The sequence below is a fragment of the Canis lupus genome, chromosome 16 (genome assembly GCF_048164855.1).
Source record: "Canis lupus baileyi chromosome 16, mCanLup2.hap1, whole genome shotgun sequence".
In the NCBI taxonomy this organism is placed as follows: Eukaryota; Metazoa; Chordata; class Mammalia; order Carnivora; family Canidae; genus Canis; species Canis lupus.
This window is the reverse complement of record NC_132853.1, coordinates 35,542-62,109: the sequence shown is the minus strand read 5'-3', so window position 1 is coordinate 62,109 and position 26,568 is coordinate 35,542. Positions and strand designations below refer to the sequence as shown.

The 26,568-nt window shown below is 44.9% G+C and overlaps 1 protein-coding gene across 22 annotated transcripts in view; it reads left to right on the top strand.

Moving 5' to 3' along the window:
• Positions 1-25,511, top strand: part of GGTA1 (glycoprotein alpha-galactosyltransferase 1 (inactive)) — a 57,371-nt gene extending 31,860 nt beyond the window's left edge. For 8 of the 22 annotated variants that reach the window (XM_072777744.1, XM_072777748.1, XM_072777763.1 and 5 more), the window contains 7 exons: positions 3,673-3,761; positions 8,433-8,468; positions 9,727-9,780; positions 10,633-10,698; positions 11,269-11,367; positions 18,734-18,871; positions 22,911-25,511. In XM_072777744.1, the coding sequence (XP_072633845.1) occupies positions 3,682-3,761; positions 8,433-8,468; positions 9,727-9,780; positions 10,633-10,698; positions 11,269-11,367; positions 18,734-18,871; positions 22,911-23,604 (1,167 nt within the window). In that variant the 5' untranslated portion in view covers positions 3,673-3,681 and the 3' untranslated portion in view covers positions 23,605-25,511. Of the gene's footprint in view, positions 1-1,232; positions 1,353-3,672; positions 3,762-7,179; positions 7,235-8,432; positions 8,469-9,726; positions 9,781-10,632; positions 10,699-11,268; positions 11,368-18,733; positions 18,872-22,910 lie in introns of those variants that run through there. The other 14 variants (XM_072777751.1, XM_072777760.1, XM_072777753.1 and 11 more) reach the window with 6 other exon arrangements.
• Positions 25,512-26,568: the final 1,057 nt, after the last annotated feature.

The window sequence follows — 26,568 nt, the reverse complement described above, 5'->3', positions numbered from 1 at the left end:
GGGTACAATGTGCTTCCTATACATCGTCTCCTTTAGTTCTTTCCAGAGAACCCATGAGGACGGTGCTGAAAGCTCCATTTTATATATTTAAATCGAGGTTCAGAGTACTTGCCTGAGGCAGGTGTCCAGGGCCGCTGATTTCAGGATCTTAGTGCTGGCCTGGGTTACACCTGGAATGCCACGTCTGAACATTACAGTGGAGGACTGAACAGAGTTTTGCCCAAGGTCATGAACACCCAGTTGGTTCCTGTACCCTCCCCTCCCCTGCCTTCCCCTCCCCTGCTTTGTTTGCCTTTGTGACACTTGTCACTACCTGACCTTATCCTTTTGAGCGTCTTGACTTGAGTGCAATAGTACAGAAGCAGCTAAGGCTGGTGGGGAGGATGGGGCTGGGTTCCTGGGGCTGAGGGAGGAATCAGAGGCAGAGAGGAGGATTCTTCAGGTTTGGTTTTCTCTACCCAATTCCTGTTCTTCTGAGATAATGGCTTTTCCAGGGCTTCTGAGTGCTCTGTTATTCAGCTGAGACATTCACCTTTTCCCCCTGACACACGGAGAAAACATGGTCAGACCAGAATTCCTTTCAGAGGGGGAATTCAGTTTGAAAGGAGTACTTTGACTTAGCCCAGGTGGGGTGGAACTCCGAGATTCTCTGAATGGGGTTTGTGTGTGTTCTGTGTGGGACAGGATGGCGGTGGGTAGGGAAAAATTTATGGGCCACGGGGAGAAATCTATCTGACACTTCATGTGGGAACCGTTAAGAGGGCCACGCTCTACGAGGAGCCCAGGGGCCACCCCATATATGGGGTTGGATGAATTCAGGGAACAATACAAGTGTGACAAGAGACAAGAGGGCCTGGAAGATAGTGGGTGGGGGGGATTTGGTGGAACTGGGTGGGCTTGGCTGAATCTTCTGAAGGTGGTGTCCAGGTGACCTGGAGTCCCACTCTCCCACGTGGGTGTCAGTTTTCAGCAGATCCCAGTTCTGCGCTCTACCCCTGAAATGGAGGAATTTAGAAGCAATCCCACATTTCCTGCTTGGTGGGTAAGAGAGCCAACCACCAATTTTCAGAATTATACTGTTTTGAAAATTCTGAGACAGAAACAGAAGAGAAGACTTTTAGACCATGTTGACTGCCAAATGTCTCATTTAGGCCCAGAGAGAAAAATTAAAGTGTTTTAAAAGATCTGTTGGCCACCCTGCCAACCCTTCCTTCCTTGGGGATTTAGATCCAGATTCCAGGAAGCATGGATACGCCCATTTCAAGTGCCTTACTAAAGGACAGTATTGGCTCACTTGTGCAGCCTCCAGTTGTCAATTCTTCAGCAAGAGTCATGACTGTTGGGAGCAAAAAGTAAGTGAGTTTAAGTGATCTGTGAAATCCAGAAAGCAGTGGGCTTCCAGAGTTGCCTCTGATGGGAGTTCCTGGAATTTTTTTTTTTTAAGATTTTATTTATTTATTCATGAGAGACACACACACACACACACACACACAGAGAGAGAGAGAGAGAGAGAGAGAGAGAGAGAGGCAGAGACACAGGCAGAGGGAGAAGCAGGCTCCATGCAGGGAGACCAACGTGGGACTTGATCCCGGGACTTGATGCCGGGACTCCAGGATTACTCCCTGGGCCGAAGGCAGGCGCCAAATGGCCAAGCCACCCAGGGATCCCCTGAGTTCCTGGAATTCAAAAACTATAAACCTATTTGGAAAGGGGATTGGGAGGTGGGTCTGATTTGGGCTCTGCCTGGTGTGTCAGTGTTCTCCACCCTGAGAATTTGGTTGTTTAACATTTTGTGTTTTTTCTACTGGTAAACAATTGGCATTGGAGCCTCAGCAGGTGGGGCTGGTAAAGCCCTGGATGCTTATGGCAGTATTTTCACCTCCTCTGCACACACACAGGGTGTTGTATCAGGGTCTTGGGTTTGGGCTTGATCACGGAAGCTCCACTTGCATCTTCTGAGGAGCCTTTTTTTTTTTTGAAGATTTTACTTACTTCTTTGAGAGAGTGAGGGGTGGGGAGGGTGGAGAGCATGAACAGGGTGAGGGGCTGGAGAGCTTGATGCAGGACTCGATCCAGTGGATTCTGGGATCGTGATTTGAGCCAAAAGGAAGATGCTTAACTTACTGAGCCACCCAGGTGTCCTCTGAGGAGCTCTTAATCAGGCTTTGACACAGAACAGACCTTTAAAGATAAACCTTTAGAGTCCCTGATTTGCATTCATTTGCACTTCATTGTTTAACAACACATTCTTAGTTCTTTCCTTCAAATGTGTCTTGGGCTCTTGCTAACTACCCGGCACAGAGCTATCTCATTGGAGCCTCCCAACAGCCCATGTTATGGACACTGGTAATAAGAACTAGCATTTTTGGAGGAACATTTTTACAGCACCAGGCACAATGTGAAGCATTTTGTGGACCTCGTCTCATATAATTATTTTCATCCCCATTTTAAAGATGAGGAAACCAATTCAATTAGAGATCCACAGTCCTTTTTCTGAAGCCCCAGGGCCAGGTGTGTTGGAATTCAGAGTTTTTTGGGTGTGGATAATATATCATGTATTGTGCAATGCCCCAGTGCAGCGGTGCCATTTAATAAAATACATCAGTGTTTCTGCAAAGAAACATTTAAACAGCCTCCTTAAGTGGGATAAAGATTATAAATAGCTTATCAATTAAAGCCTTGATGCCAATGGAACTATTAAAAGACTATTGGTTCTCAGAGGTTTTTGGAGCTATGCATGAGGACCCGAGGATCTGCCCTGAGTTTAGGGTTCCCAGCTCTGTGCATCAGAGCTGGTGCTCACATCCACACTTCTCTGGGAGTGAAGACGTCTCAGTATTATGAGAGGTGGCCACAGTCCCAATCTAGATATGTTTGCTCCCAAATGTAGGACTTTTCTCTGGTACTTCTCATCCAGGATCCCAGAATCGTGACCTGAGCCAAAGGCAGACACTCAACCACTGAGCCATCCAGGCATCCCTGGTACTTCTCCTCCTTTTGCATCCTGTCTTTATCCCTTGGGAAGCTTTGGTCACCCCCTCATTGAGAGGCCTTCCCTGACCACCCGAATTAAAGTACTTCTTAACCTATTATTTACCACCCAGCACCTTGTTCCTCTTCAACCACAAATTCATGCAGCAATCAAAACCTATTTAGGGTACTTACTGTGTACCGATGGATTGACTGATTGATTGATTGCCTGTGGGTGTGGTGGGGAAAAGCTAGAAGTCAGCCTAGACTTTAAGGGACTAGGGTTGTCTTCCCTACTGAGGAGGGGGCATGTGGTCAGTATATTAAAGGCAGCAGAGCTAGGGAAGGGATGTCTTCCCACAATCTTGAGTCAGGAGGCATCTGGAGCCCATAAGAACTATTTGTAGCTACTCCCTCACCCACCCAAGTCCACAACCGGTCCCATGGTCGGTCACTACACTACTCCTCTGAGCCCCAAAGTGGCCTCTAGCATCCTTCCCCAATTGGGGGAACTGTCAATTCATTAAGTTAGCCAAATTTGCCACTGCACGCCTGCTCAGTTGAAGGTAGAACACATTCCATAACTCTGGTTAAATATTTACGAACTTTTCCCCTTCGAGGGTGGAAGCCTTGCTTTAAAACTGTATCTCACTTTGCATTTATTTAATCTATTTTTCCCATTCTCCTTTTTTGTTTCCCCAGGAGAAAATAATGAATGTCAAAGGAAAAGTGATTCTGTCAATGCTGGTTGTCTCAACTGTAATTGTTGTGTTTTGGGAATATATCAACAGGTAAGTGGGGAATGCTGTATCCACCTTTGACTCGAAATCTCTTACTATCAGCCAAGTCACTAGGTTGAAGTTAAAACTGAGATTAACTGAATCAATGAAGAAGAGATTCCACCCTTCCTGTATGTATCCCTGAGCCTTAGACTATTTAAAACCATTAGCTCTCCAAGTACCTTCTGGCTAAGTTATCTTCCTTCCTGCTATGTCCTCATGTCATGATTTTTGTACCTTTGCCGATCTGGGTGAGTTCTATTTAGAAACCGTGAGACCATATTAAACCCAAAATGTGACTTAACATGATTTGTGTGATGAGCTGTGAAAATTACCTTAAGAAATTTCAGACAGGAATTCCACGAGAAATCCACCCTGAATTTTGCAATTCTCAGATATTTTCAGGGTTTATTTTATTTTATTTTATTTTATTTTATTTATTTATGATAGTCACAGAGAGAGAGAGAGAGAGAGAGAGAGAGAGAGAGAGAGGCAGAGACACAGGCAGAGACACAGGCAGAGGGAGAAGCAGGCCCCATGCACTGGGAGCCCGATGTGGGATTCGATTCCGGGTCTCCAGGATCGCACCCTGGGCCAAAGGCAGGCGCTAAACTGCTGCGCCACCCAGGGATCCCTATTTTCAGGGTTTAAAGGAACAACTCAAAGTTACTGACTTTTGCTGTAAAATACACTCTGAGTTGCTGGTGATTCATCTGTGCCTGGCTGCAATGCTTGGGTGTTTGTTTTGTTTTAACTCTGGAAAGCAAAATGAATTAAACATTTCTGGGTTTTCAAATTCATCAGTGGATTCACTCCAACTATATATGCTTCTGTGCTTTTGAAAAATGCAGCATCTCAGAGATTCCAGCCAGAGAGACTCCTGACAGAAAGAAGTCTCTGCAAACAGCTACAAAAATGCATGATCCCTTTGACTTAAGAGGCACTGGTACAGCTCCGCCTTGATCTAGAAAGTCCATGATGCAACTCTGGGCAGGGAGAGCTGTCTTGGCACCAGTACTGTTTTCATGGCAGAATGCTTTAGTAGCTCCTAAGTTAAAGACGATCACCTGGATTAACATTTGAATTCTTCCAATTCTTAAATTCTAAGTTTTGTTTGTTTGTTTGTTTGTTTTTTAATTTATGATAGTCACACACACACACACACACAGAGGCAGAGACACAGGCAGAGGGAGAAGCAGGCTCCATGCACCGGGAGCCCGACGTGGGACTCGATCCCGGGTCTCCAGGACCGCGCCCTGGGCCAAAGGCAGGCGCTAAACCGCTGCGCCACCCAGGGATCCCAAATTCTAAGATTTGATGAGCCAGCAGGACCATCTTGGCTCCTAAAAAAAGGTCCTGTACCTTTAAGTACATCAGTAGGAGGAGGACACCCCAGAATATGGGAGCTATTATTCCCAGGAATGCAGTGTAGATCTAACTGGTTCTGGAGGGTTATTCTGTTTTCTTTTTTTTGTTTGTTTAATTAATTATTTATTTATTCATGAGAGACATAGAGAGAGAGAGGTAAAGACACAGGCAGAGGGAGAAGCAGGCTCCATGCAGGGAGCCCGATGTGGGACTTGATCCCAAGACTCCAGGATCACACTCTGGGCCAAAAGCAGGCGCTAAACCACTGAGCCACTCAGGCATCCCGGTTATTGTTTTCATCCTGAACAACTTGTTTTAACAAAATCAAGACAAGCTATAGAGTGGTCAGGTTCAAGGGGTCTACAAACCAGAGCTTTTGAATTGAAGAAACTAGGGGTACTTAGTCTTAAGAGAAGAGGATTCAGAGTTGGGTGTAGGGAGTCTGGGATTACTTGGGTACTCAAGGGCAGAGGAAAGTCTGGAGCTAGGCTGTCTGGAACTGCTCCTGTGCCACCAGTTACCTTCTCTGTGACCTTGGGCAAGTTTTTCAGTGATTCTGTTCCTCAGTTTTCTGGTCTTTAAAAATGAGTGATAATAGTACCTGTTTCATAGGTACGTTGTGGGGAGGATTAAATAAGTTATTTTATTTTACTTTTTTAAAAAAATATTTATTCATGAGAGACACACAGAGGCAGAGACATAGGCAGAGGGAGAATCAGGCTCCCTGTGGGGAACCCGATGTGGTACTTGATCCCAGGACCTCAGAATCACGACCTGAGCTGAAGGCAGACACTCAAGGACTGAACCACCCAGGTGCCCCAATAAGTTACTTTATATAAAATATTTAGGGCAATGCCTAGAACTTAATAAGCACTCAGTAGATGCTAACTGCTGTCGTCATCATCATCATCATCTGCTTGAGGACAGAGTAGGACAGGGGCTTTTGACAAATAGAAAGAAGGATCTAGCAGTTGGAAGATTCCCAGCAGAAGCACAGGCACTCCTTGGGGTCCCTGCCCTGAGTTGAGATGCTTGTGCAGATAACATGCAAGCTCTGAATGGTTGATTGTTTAAGCTTGGTGATTTGAATCCTAGCCAGAGCTGTACGTTCATATTTTGGGTGGTTCGCAAAATTAAAATATGGGAGCCAAAGTCCCAAATGTGCATTTTGGCACTGAGTTCCCATAAAAGAGGGTTATTTTGCAGTGCTGGGCACTCTGAACAGTAACTGGAGCAGGTTCTGGCTTTCTCTGGTTTCGCACCAAGACTGGGCACATCATTCTTCAAGGTGAGGAATCTATTGAATGTCTGCAAGAGGCGTAAGAGGCAGCAGATCCTTTGCCACCTCGTGAATTGCCCTGTGGTAGCTTGAGGTGAGCTGAGGGCACTAACCTGAGACAGGTGGACAGCCCTGAGTGAGAAGGGATTTTAAGATAACTAAAGGGAACACATCAATCAACTGGTTAGGGATACAGTGTGACCCAAGTAGATCTCCTATCCTCAAGGGGTTATGATCTAGATGGAGCAGGAAGACATGCATATAAATAACCAGTGCCAGAGGTAGAGCAAGAATATCTAGATAGAGAAAAGGAACCATCAGAGTTAAGGAGGCTAAGATTGTATTTGGCTTGGAGGGGGATCTATTTTTTTTTTTGTTTATTTACAACTGTTTATTGAGCACCTACTACGTGCCAGGCACTATACTAGAATTGTATCAAGAAAGGCGCAGAAGAGATGGCATTTGAGCTGTGTCTTGAAGGATGAATATGTGTGAAATGTCATATACTATAGGGTGGATGTCATTGTGCTGTTGAGATGTTGAAGGATTCTGAAAGAGGAGGGTGAGAAGAGGAAGGAGAGGTTAGAGAGAGAGAGGTGACAAAGAAGCAAAGCTGAATTTAGAAACTGGTGCCCCAAGTGCCAGGTGGCCACCTGAAGGATGGCCTCCTCATTCCCCTCCCCCTTATGCCTTTTGTAATCAGATTCTCCAGGCTCAAATCCTGGCTCTACTCCTTGTTAGCAGTATGACCTTGGGAAGTCACCTAATGATTCTGTGCCTCAGTTTCTACCTCTGTAGGATGAAGAAGAGGAGAACCTACTTCATGGATTGTCATGAGGTAATATATGTCAGTTGCTTAGAATAGTGCCTGACCAAGTATTCGCTATTATGAATATTCATAATATTATGCCTTTTTTCCTTTAAGTAGCCCTTCTTGGAGTTTGAGGTCATGTAGCTGTGTGATTATGGGCATAGGATCTGCCTTCCCTGCTAGACTGAGTGTACGACAAGGACATATAGCCATAGGACCTGTGTCTGTCTTAGCAAACACTGTGCTTCTGGCACTCGGGATGTAATCGTGCTCAGCAAGTGCCAACTGAATGAGTACAGATGGCTCACTGAAGGAGTCATATATTCATTGGCCCAGCCTTCTAGGTGCCTACAGACCATCTCACTGTCTTCATTAGCTTAAGAAATGCCCCCTGAGGGGGCACCTGGGTGGCTCAGTGGTTGAGCATCTGCTTTCAGCTCAGGGCATGATCCCCAGGATCATGCCCTGGGATCGAGTCCCACATCAGTTTCCCCACAGGGAGCCTGCTTCTCCCTCTGCCTATGTCTCTGTCTCTCTCTCTCTGTGGCTCGCATGAATAAATAAATAAAATCTTAAAAAAAAAATAAAAAGAAAAAGCCCTCTGAGACTGCTATAGAAGGTTCTACAGTCATTGCTTTGTTTTCTATGGAAGATAACTCCTTGGTGCAGGGTCACTGGGATGTTCCTGATTAGATGGCAGGAAGGAACCTGTCTATGCAGTTCTATCCTTGGTGAAGCCACCCGTAGACAATGGGACAATGGACAGCAGTTGTCTTTTTTTTTTTTTTTTAAATTAAGGTTTGAGATTCTCCAGTGACCTCTTTCCCACCTCTTGTTCTGAATAATCCTGAAGTGACTAATAAAATTTCTAGTCCCTTGATACCATGGGCTTTATCTCAAAAGGGAAGTAGAAACCTAGGAGTAGTCAGGATGCCTGGGTGGCTCAGTAGTGGTTAAGCATCTGCCTTCGGCTCATTGCGTGATCCTGAAGTGCCGGGATCGAGTCCCACATTGGGCTCCCTGCATGGAGCCTGCTTTTCCCTCTGCTTCTCTCTCTGTGTGTCTCTCATGAATAAATAAATAAAATCTTTAAAAAAAAAAAAAAGAAAGAGTAGTCAAAACACAGGTTCTCAGCTCAGCCCAGGGCTTCAATGATAATGGTTGCAAAATAACTTTCCTCGGGAATTACAAGTAACATACGTTTTTATTTCTCATTTGCTTCCAGCCCAGAAGGATCTTTCTTGTGGATATATCACTCAAAGTAAGTGCTTTGAATTCTGGAGGTCTATGGGATTCTTCAGTGTCCACTCTGGCACCCCCTACAGTCTATTTTTAGCATGGTAGCGGGTGGTGGAGCCCTGGTCAAGGGTGGGGGGGAAAGAGTACTTTCCCAGGGAGGCGCCTGAACTACCCACCTCCCATTCCCTTGACTGGCCTTTATAGAACTAGGACTTCTATTTTGCCCTCACTTCTCATCAAGGGTTTCTTTAAGTGGTATCATTTGGAGAACATTCTGTCCTACTGATGAAAAGAATCAGGATAAATAATCTGTTATGTTGCACAGTATATGTTATATAAAGACACTTGCAAGAAATTCCTTTGAGACAAAGGATCAGGAAAAAAGTCAAGGTCTCCCGATGAATTAATATTTTTTAATTATTATTATTATTATCAAAGGCAGTGAAAACTATGTAAGCCTTCATTTTTTCTATCTTTGACTTGGTTGCCAGGAAGCTCAAAGCAAAATCTTGGGCTTAAAAGCTTGTACTTCCTCAGCCTTCATTTCTGATGTAATTTATTCCCTGGTGTTAAATCCTAGCTTGGCCAAGTTCTCAGCTATAAAATGAACGTAAAGGTAAAACCTTTATTCTTGTGAGTAGCTGGGATGACTAAGATCATATGAAAACATCTACCCGAGTGACTGAAGAAATATTTCTCTTTCTCTTCCCTTTTGTTTATTTAAGTCTTATGTGGTCTCCCTGGGTATGGTAACCACACCTAAGTCATCAACCATCTGAAACACCTTCTGAAAGTAGATGGGCTTTAAAACCCATTTCTTCACATTATGCCTGTTCATGCCTCACCACCTTATTTGTCCAGCCAGAGGCCAGTGCACCCCCTGGTTTTCCCCTCTTTTCCCTCCTCCAGAAAGCCCCCACTTTGGAGAGATTCTCACAATGAGAGAGTATGGAAATTTCCACGTGTGGGTGGCAAGGGTGGCTTCTGATGAGTTTCCTGAGTTTCTGGTTCAGAGACCCCCAGATTTCCTGAGGCTGTCCCTGCTGACCTATATACAACGTGAACCCTGAACTCTAGTTTAGCAAAGGAGATCATTCTTGTAAATATACACTGGTTGTTGTTGTTGTTTTTTAATTAAAAGTACAGCTTGTTAACAGTAATTTTCAGCTTTTATAAAGCTCTTTGATGTATGCTATTTCATTTACTTTTCAAAGCCACCTTCATGGTAGTTTATTATCATTCTGGTTGTCACCGTCCTTATTATATATCTGACTTTTCAGAGGAGAAAACCAAGATTCAGAGAGGGAAAAGGTCCCATCATGGTCATACTACCAGTAAGTGGCATATCCATGACTCAGGCTTATGTATCAGCACTCCCCACCTTGTCATTCCTCTTCTCTCCTCTCTCCCTGCCAGGGCCCCCTGGATGAGTTGAGTGCCGCGGGAATGCCCAAGGGAGGAGAGGTCAGGGCAAGGGTAGGTCCATCTTCCCTCATTTTGCTAGAGCAGCTTCACTTTTTTTTTTAAGTTTTTTTTTTTAAGATTTTATTTATTTATTCATGAGAGACACACACATAGAGAGAGAGAGAGGCAAAGACACAGGCAGAGGGAGAAGCAGGGTTCCTGTAGGGAGTCCTATGTGGGACTCGATCCTGGGACTCTGGGATCATGCCCTGAGCCAAAGGCAGACGCTCACCAGTTGAGCCACCCAGGCGTCCCTTTAAGTTTTATTTTAATTCCAACTAGTTAACATACAGTGTTATATTAGTCTCAGGTGTGTGATATAGTAATTCAACATCTATACATGACCCAGTATAGAGTAGTTTCACTTCTGTCTGTTTTATGAACTGGCATTTTTTGTTTAAAGAAATGTAAGTGATTTTCTGCCATAAAAAGAGTTTAGAGGGCATCCTGGGTGGCTCAGCGGTTTAGTGCTGCCTTCAGCCCAGGGTCTGATCCTGGAGTCCCGGAATCGGGTCCCACATCAGGCTCCCTGCATGGAGCCTGCTTCTCCCTCTGCTTCTCCCTCTGCCTTTGTCTCTGTCTCTCTCTCTGTCTCTCTTTCTCATGAATAAATAAATAAAATCTTTAAAAATAAAAGGGTTTAGAAACCCTTCCTCTCTCTCCTCCTCCCCCAGTTTAGGACTGTCTCATTTTCCAAATATGTCATCTTTTTCATTTCTTAGAAACCCAGAGGTTGGTGAAAGCAGAATTCAGAAGGGCTGGTGGTTTCCGAACTGGTTTAACAATGGGTAAGGCAATAGGATGACCCTCTACATTTGTTCATCTACCCAGCGCTTATAGATAGTCCAAATAAAATGATTTAATAGTCATTCTTCTTGGTCACTCGTGACTTCCTACTGAAGTCATATTAAGAATCTTATTTCATGGTTGGGACTAGGATATTTAAGTTTGGGGATTTTGTTTGGTGTCACTTTTCCATTTTACTTGAGGGTAAGTGGGGCTTGGGCTGAAGTTTGGGCTGTGGGAAAGATGATCACAGCTAACATGTTCATAGAAGGATCATTCCAGCAAGTTCCCGTGCTCCCTGAAATAACCTGAGGGTTCTGGGTCACTAAATTGCTAACTGTGCTGACTTGGAAGGAAAATAAGAAAGTGAGTCCTAAGCCTTTTCACCAAAAGTATGTGTTTATGAATAAATGTATCATATCATGAAACTTTCTCCAGACATTCCCTCACTGCACACATTCTCAACCTGGGAATGAACATGTGTTCACGAGATATTCACCAGCTGTCCTGGTGCCATAGATCGATCGGCCTCTCTGCCTCACACAGCTTACTTTCTTTCCCTTTGTATGTAGGACCCACTTTTACCAAGAAGAGGAAGACATAGATGATGAAAATGAACAAGGAGAAGAAAATAACGCAGAGCTTCAGCTATCAGACTGGTTTAACCCACAGTAAGAAAAAGTGTCCCCCCAGCTGCCCTTGGTGGTGGCGGGGCTGTGTTGGTAACAGTGCCATTGAGAACATTCCTGATTGGGGATATAGAGTCTTAGCATATATCAGCCTTTCACCGTAGACTAGATGAGAAACTGAGAGTCTGAATATTTTGATTCATATGCTTAAGCAACAAGTGATTCTGACTGGTTGTTGAGAGGCAGCAGGCAAATCACAAAATACTGGAGCTGGAATGGGTCTCACTGGTCATGGGGTGTCATGGAAAGTGGCAGCACCTAGAGCTAGAGCAAGAAAATTCTCTCTGAGATTCAGCTAACTCATCTGAAAATTGGCAGTGATGATGAAAAATCTCATGAGGCCACACATGCATTCATAAAGTGATAGTACAACAAATGGTTATCGAATACCTATGTATGACATGCCCACTGGTATTTTTCATACTACCAGTCACTGTCCATTAATGTGTTCAGAAACTAGCTTAATGAGGGAAAGTGAGCTTTCTTTTTTTTTTAAATTGGAATCAAAAAGAAGATCAGGGGGCATCACATGGAGTAGAAGGAAGATTAAGTACTGTGTAGCTGAATTATTGTTTCTGTATATACATGCATGTATTTGGTTGTGATGTAAAATGCATTTCTCATTGAGTCATGCTCAAAAATACTGTGCTAGATGTTGTGTTAGGCACAGGAGATAGAGGAAATCAACCAATTTGGTCATATTCAAGAAGTTCCTAGTTTTATAGGGGCAGGAGATGTGCAAGTAGTATTCATCAAAATTGGGAAGGAGGAGTGGTCAATCTGACTTAAAAGAATGTGGGTTGGGGTAGTTAGAAGGCAGGAGCTGTCCAAGATGACCGTGAGGCCTGAGAGCCTAGTAGGTGGTGGTGTTGACCAGGATAGGACTGGAGGAAGATAGCCAGGTCTAGGGGTGGGAGTAGGTGAAAGGCTGTACTAGGGACGTTTGTGGGTTTGGGTACTTGTCGGGCATCAGGACTGAGATTCACAGAGTGCCTGTCTTAGTCTGTTCAGGCTGCTATAAACAAATTTATTTCTCACAGTTCGGGAGGCTGGGAAGTCCAAGATTGAAACACCAGCAGCTTTGGCGATTGATGAGAACCCTCTTCCTGGGCCATAGACAGCCATCTTCTCTGTCCTCTCATGATGGCGGAAGGGGCGAGGGAGCTTTCTGGGAGCGCTTTCATAAGGGCACAAGCCCATTCACGAGGCCTCCACCCTCATAAACTATGCACTTCCCAAAGACCCTGCCTCCAAAGATCAGCACACTGGGGATTAGAATTCTGAGAGGCACAGACATTCAGTCTGTAGCAGGGACCACGAGCTCAGTGGAAGATGCGTGGTAGAGATGTGGGGCGAGGAGTCGTTAGAGTGCAGATGGCAATGGGACCTGTAGGCCTGGAGGGGGCCATCCAGGCAGAGGACTAAAACAACATCCTATCTGATATCAGCATTTAAAGGGCTGGTGAATGATGAGAAGTCTGAAAGGGGGAGGAAGAGCTGTAGAGGAGTATCAGGAGAGAATAGCAAGTGCTCCAGTGGGAGGGGTATGAGTTCTGGAAAGACTAAATATATTCTGGCAAGCTCTCTTTTCGTTTTGGGGTAAGGGATCACACTAGTGTGGAAAGATGGGAATTTGGGCCTCCACGTGTGTCATTTGATGAGCTGGGCAACAGGGTAGCCATCCATGAGTTTGCCTTACTGGGAATGTGAGAATATGGAAGCTTTGTTACAAAAGAATATTGCTGCTTTGGTAAGCCCCTTAAATGTGTGTGTTGGGGAGAGGGGAGACCTCCACTAGGCTAGGTGGGCTAGATGACCCAGAGATAGTCACCAAGTTCCCTTCTAAGGAGGGTGGTGCATGTTTACTGTGGCATTTATGTTCGCTGAGCGGGACTTTGAAAGCAGGGTGAGGGCTGAGTTACTGTAGACAAAGGAGAGAGACAGATCCTGGCCACCAGCTGTTACTCTCTCTGCTCTCCCCATGCATGGCTCAGCTTCTCCTCCAAACAAATGGCAAACAGATAGGTAAAGAATATCAGTTTGAAGAGGCACCAAATTTAAGCCTTCCCAGGGCATAAAGTATATTTCCTGCATAAATAAATGATGAGATGAACGACTGCCTGAAGCAAATATATACATTTACATAAGTGTATCCTTTCCTGGAAACGACCTACAACATACTACAACATATTGTGTGCACATTTCCAAGTCTAGATCTCTTAGCTTCTGTGACAGTATATCCTCTGGATTTCCCTCCTACTTGTCTGTTCTTCCTTCTCTGTTCTTTATAAGCTCTTCTCCTGCTTGCCCAGCCATCATATATTAGAGTTTCTGAAGGTTCTCATCCATTTCCATGGCCTTAGACACCATGGTGTGAGAGTGATACCCACCTTCCCACCTTCAGCCTGAAGGTCACCTAAGCCCTGACTTGGGTCTGACTGCCTGCTTGACATCTCTCTGCACACGTCTCCCATGACCCAAATGGATTTCCACATTCAATCCTACCTACACTTCTTTTGACTTCCAACCTTAAGCCAGAGTCTGGGATACCTCTCAGATCCATCCTTTCCTTCACCCACCCCACAGTCTCACTGATGTATCCTGCTAATCCTTCCTCCAGAATTCTTCCTGCATTGTGTCCTTCTCTATACCCTACAGCCCGTACTCTTGTCCCTGTTGCCATCAGGTCTTTGCTGGATCATGCTCTGGGGTACTGATGCTTAGAGGGAGTTCGGTAAATAACACAGTGTGTGCACTTCACATCTCTTTGGCCTATGTGATGATTCATAGTTTATCATATTAATACTTAAAATATTCGATTTGAATACTTCCTCTACCCAACACTTGGGGAATCACAGGGAACCCATTAATAATATGTAAAATTAAAAAGTTACCAATAGCCTAGGTAGGTGTGTGTCTGGAGCCCATTTTACCTTGTAGGAAGCCTCACAAACTGACACATGGGTGCTGTGCTTGGAAGAAAGGCATTTTGGTAGCTCTGAGTCTGTCCTGGCACATTTCCCTCTTTATAGAGCCCCATCTCTATGATTTTGGACATCTCTGGCAATTGACAGTAGTAAAGACTAGCTCTTAGGGGGATCCCTGGGTGGCGCAGCGGTTTAGCGCCTGCCTGTGGCTCAGGGCGCGATCCTGGAGACCCGGGATCGAATCCCACATCAGGCTCCTGGTGCATGGAGCCTGCTTCTCCCTCTGCCTGTGTCTCTGCCTCTCTCTCTCTCTCTCTGTCTCTCTCTGTGACTATCATAAATAAATAAAGAAATTAAAAAAAAAAAAAAAAAAAAAAAGACTAGCTCTTAAACATGGGTGGCCTGCCCTGTCTCCCTTCTTTCAAGGAGGAGTGGTGTTTGCTGATTAAGACTCTGATGTACAAGTTCATCCCGGAAGCTGATCTGATTCTCATCTGTCCTCCTCCCCCACCTCTCACTGCCTGCGTTTTCAAGCTGTCATCTGGCTTCTTGGTCAGGGTCAATAACATGTTGGAATTGTGCATGAAATTTAATAATTAACAGCTGGGAAATAGAACATTTTAATTTTTAAGTGAATGTTAATTTTTAAAATCTTTTTTTTTCCCCTGCTTGGAGGAATCTTCCCAGCCAAGCAACCAAACTGGACACTGCTTTTCTGAGTGTCTTTCTAGAAGATGTGGACTGAATAGGGGTATGGTTGTATAGCAGCTGACCACCTGTGGGGAGTGTGAGATTCTTAAGTGGGTAGGACCGAGTCTTCTTTTCTGATCTCTGTGCTCAGCAATGGGTCTGGTGTGCAGTGCAGGGGCTTAGGAAATGTGCAGTGAGGGACTATGTGCACTGGTCTGCCCCTTCCTATAAATCAAGTGCCTGAAGACTCAGATCCCTTCTGCTCTTCTCTTAATCCTCCTTTCTTTGTGAAATGGGGATGAGGGTAGCACCCACTTTGTAAGGTGGATTTTAGGATTAAATGAGAGAGCGAAAGTCAAGTACACTTAGTCCCTGTGCACCATAAATATGAAATAAACACACCTGCTACCTGCCTTCCCCCCACTTCCTGTTTTTTAAAAAAGACTTTATTTATTTAAAGTGTGAGGAGAGCTAGTGTGGGGAGGAGGGTCAGAGAGAGGGAGAGAATCTCAAGCAGACTCCCTGCTTGAGCTGGAGCTTAATATGGGGCTTGATCTCATGACCTGAGCCAAAATCAAGAATTGGACACTTAACTGACTGAGCCACCCAGGTACTTCTCTCTCTCTCTCTCTTTTTAAAGTAATGTCACCTACTTACAACATGTCCAGCTGGTAAACAGTTGCAAGATTTAGTTAGCACGCTGGGTCAGACCTTTAAAAGATCCTTGCTGAGCTAAAACTAAGGATAGCAATGAATGAGGCAGCAACACAGGACAGAGTTTAAGTTCAGAAATGTGGGCTGTAGATGTGTAAGCTGAGCCTGTGAGTGTGTGTGTGAGTGTGTGTGTGTGTGTGTGTGTGTGTGGTGGTTTGTGGTTTGAAATCCTGTCATTCAACAGAGCAGGGGGTTTTATGTGACTAAAATCATCACATAAGCTTCTAAAACCTAACAAAACAAAAGCTCATTATTATTCTGCACTGATAAAAATGTCAGGGTAGCAAAGGTGAGTGGAAATGATGATAAATATGGATTGTAACCCCGGCTTCATCAGCAGAGCTAGTCAATGTCCATATAAGAAGCAATACAGACAGGACGCCTGGGTGGCTCAGAGGTTTAGCATCTGCCTTTGGCTCAGGGCAGGATCCTGGATTCCCGGGATTGAGTCCCACATCGGGCTCCTTGCATGGAGCCTGCTTCTCCTCCCTCTGCCAGTGACTCTGCCTTTCTCTCTATGTCTCTCATGAATAAATAAAAAATTAAAAAATCTTAAAAAAAAAAAAAAAAAAAAAGGAAGCAATACAGAGTGGTAGCTCAGAGCATGGACTCCAGAGTCAGACCATCTGGGTCTGAGAACCAGCTTGGCCCCTTACTAGCTGTGTGACCATGGGCAACTTATTTAACCTCTCTGTGCTGCTCATTGACAAAATAATAATCAAAAGAGCACCTCTGAAGGATGATGCCTTTAGCACAGTGCCTGGTCTCACAGGAAGTGCTCAGCATATGTTAGTTACCAGCAGCAGCAGCAGCAGCAGCCAACTGTGTGGCCGTGGACAAGTTAGCAAGTCTTTCTCAGCATTGATTTTCTTAACTGTGCAAGAGACTTAATATGTGGCAGGGCTGTTGCCAGGAATAAATGAGGAAGTGTATGTGAAGGTGCCTGGCAACTGGTGCTTTCATGATTGAAGGAAAGAAACCAAGAGCAGCTCTTCTCTCTGTGTGGTGTGAGGGCAGAGCTGAGACTCTAGACAAGATGGGGAGGGACAGGGGAGCAGCCTCAAAGTGTCCCCCCCCAAATCTCTGGGGGAAATTCTGCTCTGCAGGGGGAAGGGGGAGGTCAGAAGCAGGGCACAAGTTGGAGCGAGAGAGACTGTCATCTCAAGAATTAGAGTGAAGAGCCTAGTGACAGATGGACAGAAAGATGAGAGTCTAGTGAGGTTCTTTTATACTTTGGGGTTGGGGCTGAGGCTGGGGCTGGGGCTGGGGCCGGGGCCGGGGCCGGGGCCGGGGCCAGGGCTGGGGCGAGGTGAGGTGGGGATTGACCCAGCCTTGCCCAGCCTCACTATGAAAACCCAGCTTTGCTGACGGGATACAGGCAGTTTTGTGAAAACGCACCCTCCACTGATGTATAGGACCAAGGAAAGTTCTCATTGGCTCCATCTATAGCAAACAGATCTCCCCAGCAGCCTTGCCAGGGCCATGTGCATGCAGCCAGCAGGGCCCCAGTGGGGATGCCTAGCCCTTTGTTTTGCCTTCATCATTGGCCTTCTCCCCTCAGTGGATGAAGGACAAGCAGATGCCTAGTGGGGACAGGCCCATTTGTGCTGGGGTTTGAATCTAATGAGTGTTTCAGTCTCTGCTTCCCAGCAGGGGAAGTGAAGCCACTTCCTGAGCAAATGGGGGTCAGAGCTGAGTTCGTGTCACCCTCCTCCTATTGGGCCCCAGCTGCTATACAGCCTGCCTTTCCAAATCTACCCTCAGCTGTTGGTCAGTTTGCTGTCATTCTTGTGTTGCTTCCTGTGTTTGTCTTGGCTTTGCCAAGTCCCTTTCAGGCATTCTAAGCGCAGAAAACATGCCTCCCCTTTGCCTCTTTGCACTCCTAGCAAAGAGGTAACGTGGTCTGAGGAGGGTCTGTGCCAGAGCCCCATGTTCTAGCCCTGGCTGTTGAGGGGCTCTATGGAGTCCTTGCTTTTCTGGGTGACTCTGTCTCCTTGTTTGTTTGTTTGTTTGTTTGTTTTAATAATAAATTTATTTTTTATTGGTGTTCAATTTGCCAACATACAGAATAATACCCAGTGCTCATCCCGTCAAGTGCCCCCCTCAGTGCCCGCCACCCAGTCACCCCCACCCCCCGCCCTCCTCCCCTTCCACCACCCCTAGTTCGTTTCCCAGAGTTAGGAGTCTTCCATGTTTTGTCTCCCTTTCTGATATTTCCTACCCATTTCTTCTCCCTTCCCCTGTGTCCTTGTTTGTAAAATGAATGATAACACCAGAACCCTCTTATATCTGGGGCACTTTTTGGCCTATAACCAAGTTTTTTACCTAGAAATCCCTTTCTGGTAAAAGGCACATTATTATTATTATTTAAAGATTTTATTTATTTATTCATAGAGTCACACACACAGAGAGAGAGAGAGAGAGGCAGAGACACAGGCAGAGGGAGAAGCAGGCTCCATGCAGAGAGTGCAGTGGGACTCCACCCAGGGTCTCCAGGATCACGCCCTGGGCTGCAGGCGGCGCTAAACCGCTGCGCCACCGGGGCTGCCCTATAAGGCACATTAAAATAGCTTTCTCTCTTTTGGCTCCAGTGTCACTCTCTCATCCTCCCAAATCAAGGATTAGGGCCTCTTTAGGCTCAGATGACACCCACAGGGATAAAACTCAAAGATGCCACTGGCTGTTTAGGAAGAGGCCGAGAGGTATGGGGAGGGATCCAGAAGGAAGAAGAGAACTAGGAAAGCAGCAAAAGGGGACAGGGTATGGAGATGTGCAGGTAAGAATACCCTCAGGGCCCCAAAGTCAGCCCTCAAGGCACCTGGCCAGAGCCTCCTGTTCCTCACCCAGAAGATGCTGCCCCTGCAAATGTCATACCACCCCACTGACTCCCTGGGGCTAAGTCAGGATTCAAGGACTGTCTCAGCAGATCACAGCTGATCCCAGTTTTCCCTTGGACAATATCTGCCCCACCTTAGGAAAGCTGGCCTGACTCATGGGGCCTTATGTCTTGTCACCAGGAAACGTCCAGAGGTTGTGACAGTGACCAGATGGAAGGCACCAGTTGTGTGGGAAGGCACTTACAACAGTACCATCCTAGAAAATTATTATGCCAAACAGAAAATTACCATAGGTTTGACAGTTTTCGCTGTTGGAAGGTAAGTGTTCCTAATAAAATTGACCTCAGCTTTTTCTTGTTTCATCATAAGAATGTTTGTGAGGGGCCCCTGGGATTATGGAGCTGGGCCTACCTTGTTTGAATTACTAGATAGGAGAATGCTATCATGGGACGTTTTCCATCTCTGTTCTACTGAGGCCCCAAAAGGGCTGGAAACAAAACAACAAACAGTAGGTGAGTCGGACTCCTCACCTCAAGGTAAAGGTCCCCAGTTACAAGTAAAAATGTCCCTACATCCACAGAGCCTAGGGTCTCTAGCACACCCACAACTACCTCCTCCCTGACCTCCATGGCTTTCTCTGGAAATTCCAAAAATAGCAGTTGTTGGCCCAAATGTGCATCAACCATCCTCCTTCACTCTCAGACCCAGGACCAAGGACAGAAAGATTTACAGTCTAGAGTGATCCAAGTGTGGTGGTTCTCCATGTCTTCATGGGTTCCTCATGTCTTCCTTGACCCCCAGAGATTCAGCTAGCCAGAACTTCCTCTTCCAGAGATTGGGTAGGCAGTCATTTTTACTTGAAATTAGTAGCTGGATATTAGTTTTAAAATGTAACCCATTTTGCTCTTTTGGAGAGTTTTGGGTTTTTTGGGTATTTTTCCAAGACAAAAGCAAAAGTTCGATCTTCCTAGTCCCTCTCTTCCCCCAGCCATGGGCCTTTCCTTCTGTTCCTTTCCTGAAAACCACATGGAAAGTTGATCCCATGGCCTGTATGAAGAGTGTTAAAGGCCCAGGTTGATCTGAGCTTCAGCTCTACCTGCTATAGGGCCTAAAGGAGAGCTCCATGAAGATCCGATGGTTCTCCTAAGATCTCCAACCCAGAGCCTAGAAGCCATCCTTGTCACCATACTAATCAGGTATGGTGACTTAATTAGTCATCTGGGTGGCATCTCTAATAGATAAGTGTGACTCTGGAGTGTTGACATTTTCCTCAGGAGACTGTACTGTTCTGAGTCAGGAGCCAATACTCAGCTAACCTAATCCCATGGCATGAATGTTACAGAGTGATTTGATCTTGGTGTTCCCTAAAAGAACAGAATACTGCCTATGGCTTCACACTGTCTTCACTGTCTAGCTACAACTCTGCAGAACCAAACTGTAAATCACATATCCTGGGGAAAGCCCTATGCTCTCCACCCTGAGGCTTGAGAGGACTGTTTGTGCACTCAGCAGCAATAAATCCTTGTTAAGAATGGGTTTGGACTTTTAGTTAGGAGGTGTGATGTTTGGTTGGCTTTCAAATAACAATGCTGGAAGTCAACAACAGTATTTTAATCTCTAAACAATGCTAAACCTCCGGCAGCTCCCTCCCTTGCCCTAGGATTGTCTCCCAAGCTTCACAGCACAATAGATTTTTCTTAAAGTTTTAGACCACCTAAGAATTTCCTGACAACCAGCTACAGAGCCATGTTGAAGTCCCTGTTTATATTGCTCAGATATCTTCTTTCCATTTAAATAATCAGTACTGTAAATTCTTGGGCTTCTAGTGGCCAGCATTAAAAGCATACTTTATTTTGGTAGTAAAGAAAGGAAATCCAAGCAGTAACCAAAAAGCGAAACAAAGTACCAATTATTATGGCTCACAAAACTTCTTGATTGGCTGTAGCTGTCATCAGCAAATTAAATTCAATCCACATTCACTGAGCAACCATGAGTCTGGGGTCTGCATGAGTTCTGTTAAGCCATCTGACTACTACTATCTCCACTCTATGATCTCCATGGTTTCACAAGGGCATATGGCTTGGGTACAGAAGACACCAATATAATGTGTTTGGAATGAAGATATACGTAGCTAAAATATCACCACCCACCCATTAGAATTGCCCAAATCCAAAACACTGGCAATACCAAATGCTGGTGAGGATGTGGAACACCAGGGACTCTCATTCATTACTGGTAGGAATGCAAAATGGCACAACCATTTTGGAAGACAGTTTGGCAGATTCTCACAAAGCTAAACATAATCTTACCATGCAATCCAGCAACTTTCTTCCTTGGTATTGAGCCAGAGGAGGTGAAAACTTACATCTACATAAAAATCTGTACACAGATGTTTATAGCAGCTTTATTGATAACTGCCAAAACTTGGAAGCAAACAAGATGTCCTTTAGTAGGTAAATGGATAAACTGTAAGTGGATAATCCTTACATTGTAACAACTGGGATATTATTAGTGTTAAAAAGAAATGGGTTATCAAGCCATGGAAAGACATGGAGGAACCTTAAACACATGTTAAGTTAGTGAAAGAAACCAATCTAAAAAGACTGCATACTGTATGATTCCAACTACATAACATTCTGGAAAAGGGAAAACTATGGAGACAGGGAAAAGATCAATGGTTGTCAGGAGTGGGGTGGGGTTGGGAGGGAGGGTTGGATGAACCGGCAGAAAACAGGATTTTTAGGGCAGTGAAAATACTCCGTATAATATTATAATACATAGCAATAGGTACATGTCACTATACATTTGTCCAAATCCATAGGATGTACAACACCAAGAGTGAATCTACTGTAAACTGTGGGGTAATAATGATAGTCCAGTGTAGGTTCATGGATAGCAAGGTATGTGTCACCCTAATGCTGGATATTGATACTGGGGGAAAGCTGTGGGAGGGTAGGGGAGCAGGGGGGTACATGGGAACGAACTCTGTGCTTTCAGGTCAATTTCTCTGTGAACCTAAACATGCTCTAAAAAATAAAATCTGTTTTGAAAAACAAGGACAAATAGTTAAACTGAGGTTAAATCAGAGGCTGTTTGCTTTGGTGTTTGGACGAGTCTTACAGTGATGGCATCTGAAAAATGGGATTGGTGTGTAGGATAATCAGTGAGATGCTTAGAGGATGAGTAAGTAATAGAGAAGGATATCCATATCTTATCACCCATTCTCTGGGTCCCAGGAGTGGCTTAATATGTCCCCAAAGGACCCAAAGGTCATGTCCCTCTTGCATCTAATAGGGCAGTAGCAACATTGGGTATAGTTTGAGGGAAAACTAGTGCCCCCTGATGTTGGTCAGAGGGTACAAACTTCCAATTATAAAATGAATAAGTTCTGGGGATCTAATGTATATCACGGTGATTATAGTTAAAATACTGTATTATATACTTGAAAGTTGTTAAGAGAATAAATAATTTTTTTAAAAGATTTTATTTATTCATGAGAGACACACACAGAGAGAAGCAAAGACACAGGCAGAGGGAGAAGCAGGCTCCATGCAGGGAGCCTGATGTGGGACTCGATCCCGCATCTCCAGGATCATGCCCTGGGCCAAAGGCAGGCGCTAAACTGCTGAGCCACCCGGGGAGCCCCTGGAGAATGTTCTCATCACAAAAAAGAAATGGTAGTTATGTGGCATCATGGAAGTATTAGCTAATGCTATAGTGGCAACCACTTTGTAATATAAAAGGGATTAACACTCTGTGCATCTTAAACGTAAATGATGCTATATGTCAATTATATCTCCGTGAAGCCAGCACCCACTCTGCCTGTCCAGATTCTGAACCAACTGATAAATAAGACAAAGGGCTAAGTAAGGTAGATGATGCGAACATCATTTTATTATAGTTAAAGCTGGTCCTGGGGAATGTGGCTTCTATTTGCAGACCCTAGACCTCCTGGTATTGAACCACGGAATTAGAAAGATTAGGTATCCAGGCTTCCAGATGTGGAGTAGGGCCTGTACCCCTAGGCTTACTTCAAGGCCCCAAGCAGTTGAGAGCACAGGCTCCCTCCAGCTGGCTGGTGGCCATTTCCAAGAGTGAGAGTAGTTGGGGTAGGGCTGCAAATACCCTGTCGCTCTTCCAAAATCAGCAGGTAAGTCACTCCTCCTCTCCAAAGTGGAGCGAATGAATGGTGGAAAGCAGCCAGGAATGTTACCCTATACAATGTGGGAAACATGTCTGGGATGGGAAAAATCATTCCTCCCCTAAACTGCCAAACACAGACAAGATGATTAAAACAGCACGTAGACTCCTGCACAAATTCCATCGGTGACATTTGTCCCCTTCTTCTTTGTTTCAGATACATTGAGCATTACTTGGAGGAGTTCTTAATATCTGCTAATAGGTATTTCATGGTTGGGCACAAAGTCATATTTTACATCATGGTAGATGATGTCTCCAGGATGCCCTTGGTAGAGCTGGGTCCTCTGCGTTCCTTCAAAGTGTTTGAGATCGAGCCTGAGAAGAGGTGGCAGGACATTAGCATGATGCGTATGAAGACCATCGGGGAGCACATTGTGGCCCATATCCAGCACGAGGTGGACTTCCTCTTCTGCATGGATGTGGACCAGGTCTTCCAAGATAGCTTTGGAGTAGAGACCCTGGGTCAGTCAGTAGCTCAGCTACAGGCCTGGTGGTACAAGGCCGATCCTGACGAGTTCACCTATGAGAGGCGAAAGGAGTCTGCAGCATACATTCCATTTGGCCAGGGGGATTTTTATTACCACGCAGCCATTTTTGGAGGAACACCCATTCAGGTCTTAAACATCACCCAGGAGTGCTTCAAGGGAATCCTCCAGGACAAGAAAAATGACATAGAAGCTGAGTGGCATGATGAAAGCCACTTGAACAAGTATTTCCTTCTCAACAAACCCACTAAAATTTTATCCCCAGAATATTGCTGGGATTATCACATAGGCCTGCCTTCAGATATTAAGACTGTCAAGATATCTTGGCAGACAAAAGAGTATAATTTGGTTAGAAATAATATCTGACTTTAAACTGTGCCAGTAGGTCTGAATCTGAGAGACCTGGCTAGTATTATTCTGGCTACTTCCTCAGAAGAGTAACACTTAACTTTTAAACAATACTAACAAAACACCAACACAGCAAGTACTTGCTCTTCTTCTTTATAAGTTTGCAGTATGGGAGAATGAACCTATGGTAATCAGATGTAAATTCCCAGTGATTTCTTATCTACTCTGGGTTTGGGGAAAATACTATCAACTGAACAACAACAACGACAACAACAAAATTGACACAGGCAAAGAAAAAGCCAGAAACACTCTCTACGTGCCAGATAATGTATTGGAGAAAAGGGTGCTAAGGAAGTATTTGGCAACAAGATATAATTATGGTAGGGGTGGGGGTCATCCCCATGACTTCAGTGTCTGCTGAATCTAAAGCAACATCGAGTTGCTTGGCCGCAGCAGAACTCTGAATAAGAATACAATCCACCTGGGCAATTCTCAGATGGTTTCAGTAGCAGTCTGCTTCAGGCCATTTGCTGTCCATGTTTTCCCATCTGGAAAGTGCTGTTTGGCTTCTGTGCAGAAGATTGGTGGAGATTCTCAATGGTTATCATGGTGATGAAGGTTTGGAGTCCAGTGGGTGTTCGGCATGGAGTGAAAACACAGACTCAAAGTGAGTTTTCCACGAAATGGCAGAGAGTGGCAAAAGAGGAGACTGATCACTATGGGCCACCTCTGAGGGGCACACGGCATGGGTCTGGTGCTTAAACGCAGCATGGATCCAGGCACCAAGCGGGACGCAGCGCGGGTCATCTCCAGCCTCCTCAGACCCACAATGACCAGAGCGGAGGGGTCTTTGCATGGAAGATGCTTCCTGTTTTTGCCTAAGTTACATTCACTCTGCCAGATCCTGCAACTTGTGCCTTCAGTTCCTTAGCTAGAAGTGGATGGTGCCAGAGAAGGCAAAGCCCTGCAGTGGAGAAGAGGCTTGCAAGGAGTTATATTTCCCAAACTTGGGGTGCAGGACAGTAAGCCGTCAACATGTCCTGTTGCCACCTACTCTAGCTCTCAGGGCCATTCAGCCCATCCTGCCCCCAAGTGGAGCACTGACATCAAGGAGTAGATTGATTTTGAAAAACTCTGCCATTAAGGAACTTCCTTTTCCGCTGCCCTGTCTGCACTACTGAAGCCTGAGAATGAGACATATTGAATAAAATGGCTAATTGATTGATTTTATATCTCAAGCAGAGAGGATGGCAATGGGAGGCCCAGTCCTCATAACTGAACAGCTTAACATAGAGTTCCCTTCTCTAAGAGAAGCTATGAAATCCTACATATTACTTAAAGTTAAGCGATTCAATGTCAAGGAAGTTGGGAGGCAACATCTACATATGCAGGTATATTTATAGTTTGCTTGTGTTCCAGTTTTGATAATTTTTTTCCCATTTTTAAGTGATTTATTTGAAGAGCCACTGCACAGGCGCCATGTTCAGCACAGTGGGCTTATGTGATAAAATGAAGCCCATGTTTTTTCTACCATTTCACTGTGCCTCCTACTCTTCAATCCTTGCCAAAAAAAAATCTCACAACTAGCAAAACCAAACCAAACCAACAAAAATCCTGAAGACGTGGAGTTTGTAAAAGAAAGTGAAGACCACACATCAGTTAGGACACTCTCTTTCCAGGACTCAACTTCTGAGATCCATTCTGGAGTAGACAATTGAGCATTTAAGTCCTAAACCAAAGAAATGATCTATCTTAAAAGATTTAGGGGAAAGGGTTGATGTTTAACTTTAGAGAGAATATTGATTTCTTTTTGCTTAAATTTAAATCCCAAATGAACAAACTCAAGATATCATTCATAGTTATTCCTAAACATTAAAAAATAATAATAAAATTCCGATTCCAATTGAATAAATTATTTTCTCAGATTCAGGTCTGGTCATGGATTGTGAATTTCCTCCCAAAGATGTTCAGAATAAACAATTACAAAATTTTACATTTTTGGCCCCAAAAAGGCCTGATGTCCTTCTAAAAACGTGTTCACTATTACGAAGATAAAACATGGTTGAGAGTCCCAAACTTTTAAAACAACAAATACTTATGGAGTACTTTCAAAAGTGGTGCATTGGAGTAATTAAGTGCCAGTGAAAGAACCAGAAAGAAAAAGCTTGTCTCTGGAGCCCAGAGTGCGGTGTCAGGACAGAGACAAAATGCCAGAACTGCATCTGGGGGTTATTATTCCTGACCTCTGGGCATTATATGTGGCAGAGGGAACCCCGGGAAAAGGCTGAATTTCCAGCCAAGTCAGGGTGGGTGGATTTGTCACAAATATAAACATGAAAAGTGACTAGGTGAATGAATGTGGAGCATCACACTAAGCTTTGCTGGGACTAAAGTCACACTGCCGGGAGGTCAGCCCAGTACTGGCAGATGGGAATGTCCAAGCTCCTGGGCCCTAACCCTAACCCTAGATTGTGTTCTGTCTGACCCCAGTCCCAACCTTGGCTCCAAATTCCAAGGCATTGAGGACACATGAGTGACACCAGAAAGCTCCCCCATGCACCCAGATGAAATTCTGTGATTTGGAATTCCAGCAGTTGATTCCAGCCTGAAAAATCAGAAGAGCCTCCTAAGCCCAGTCAGCATGTTCCACGGCCCCGTGCACATCCATTCCTGAGTCTGAGCCTCCCACTGAGCATTGCCTTCAACTCAGGCCTCCTGGAAGGTCTCCACCCTATGGGCATATAGGACCCTCCGAGCTCCTGGGTCCTAATCCTAATTTGGGTTTTGCCCTGACCATACCCGAAAGCCTGGCTCTGAACTATGAAGGATGGGGGGACTAGTGAGCGACACCATAACAGTCAGCCAACCCCCCAGGTGGAAAAATTGCCGTTCAAATGAGGGGCAGAGAAGGAGAACCTGAGATGGATTATGGGCTCCCTGAGCCTAGGCCCATGTTCAATGCATGCCTGCACATTAGCTGCA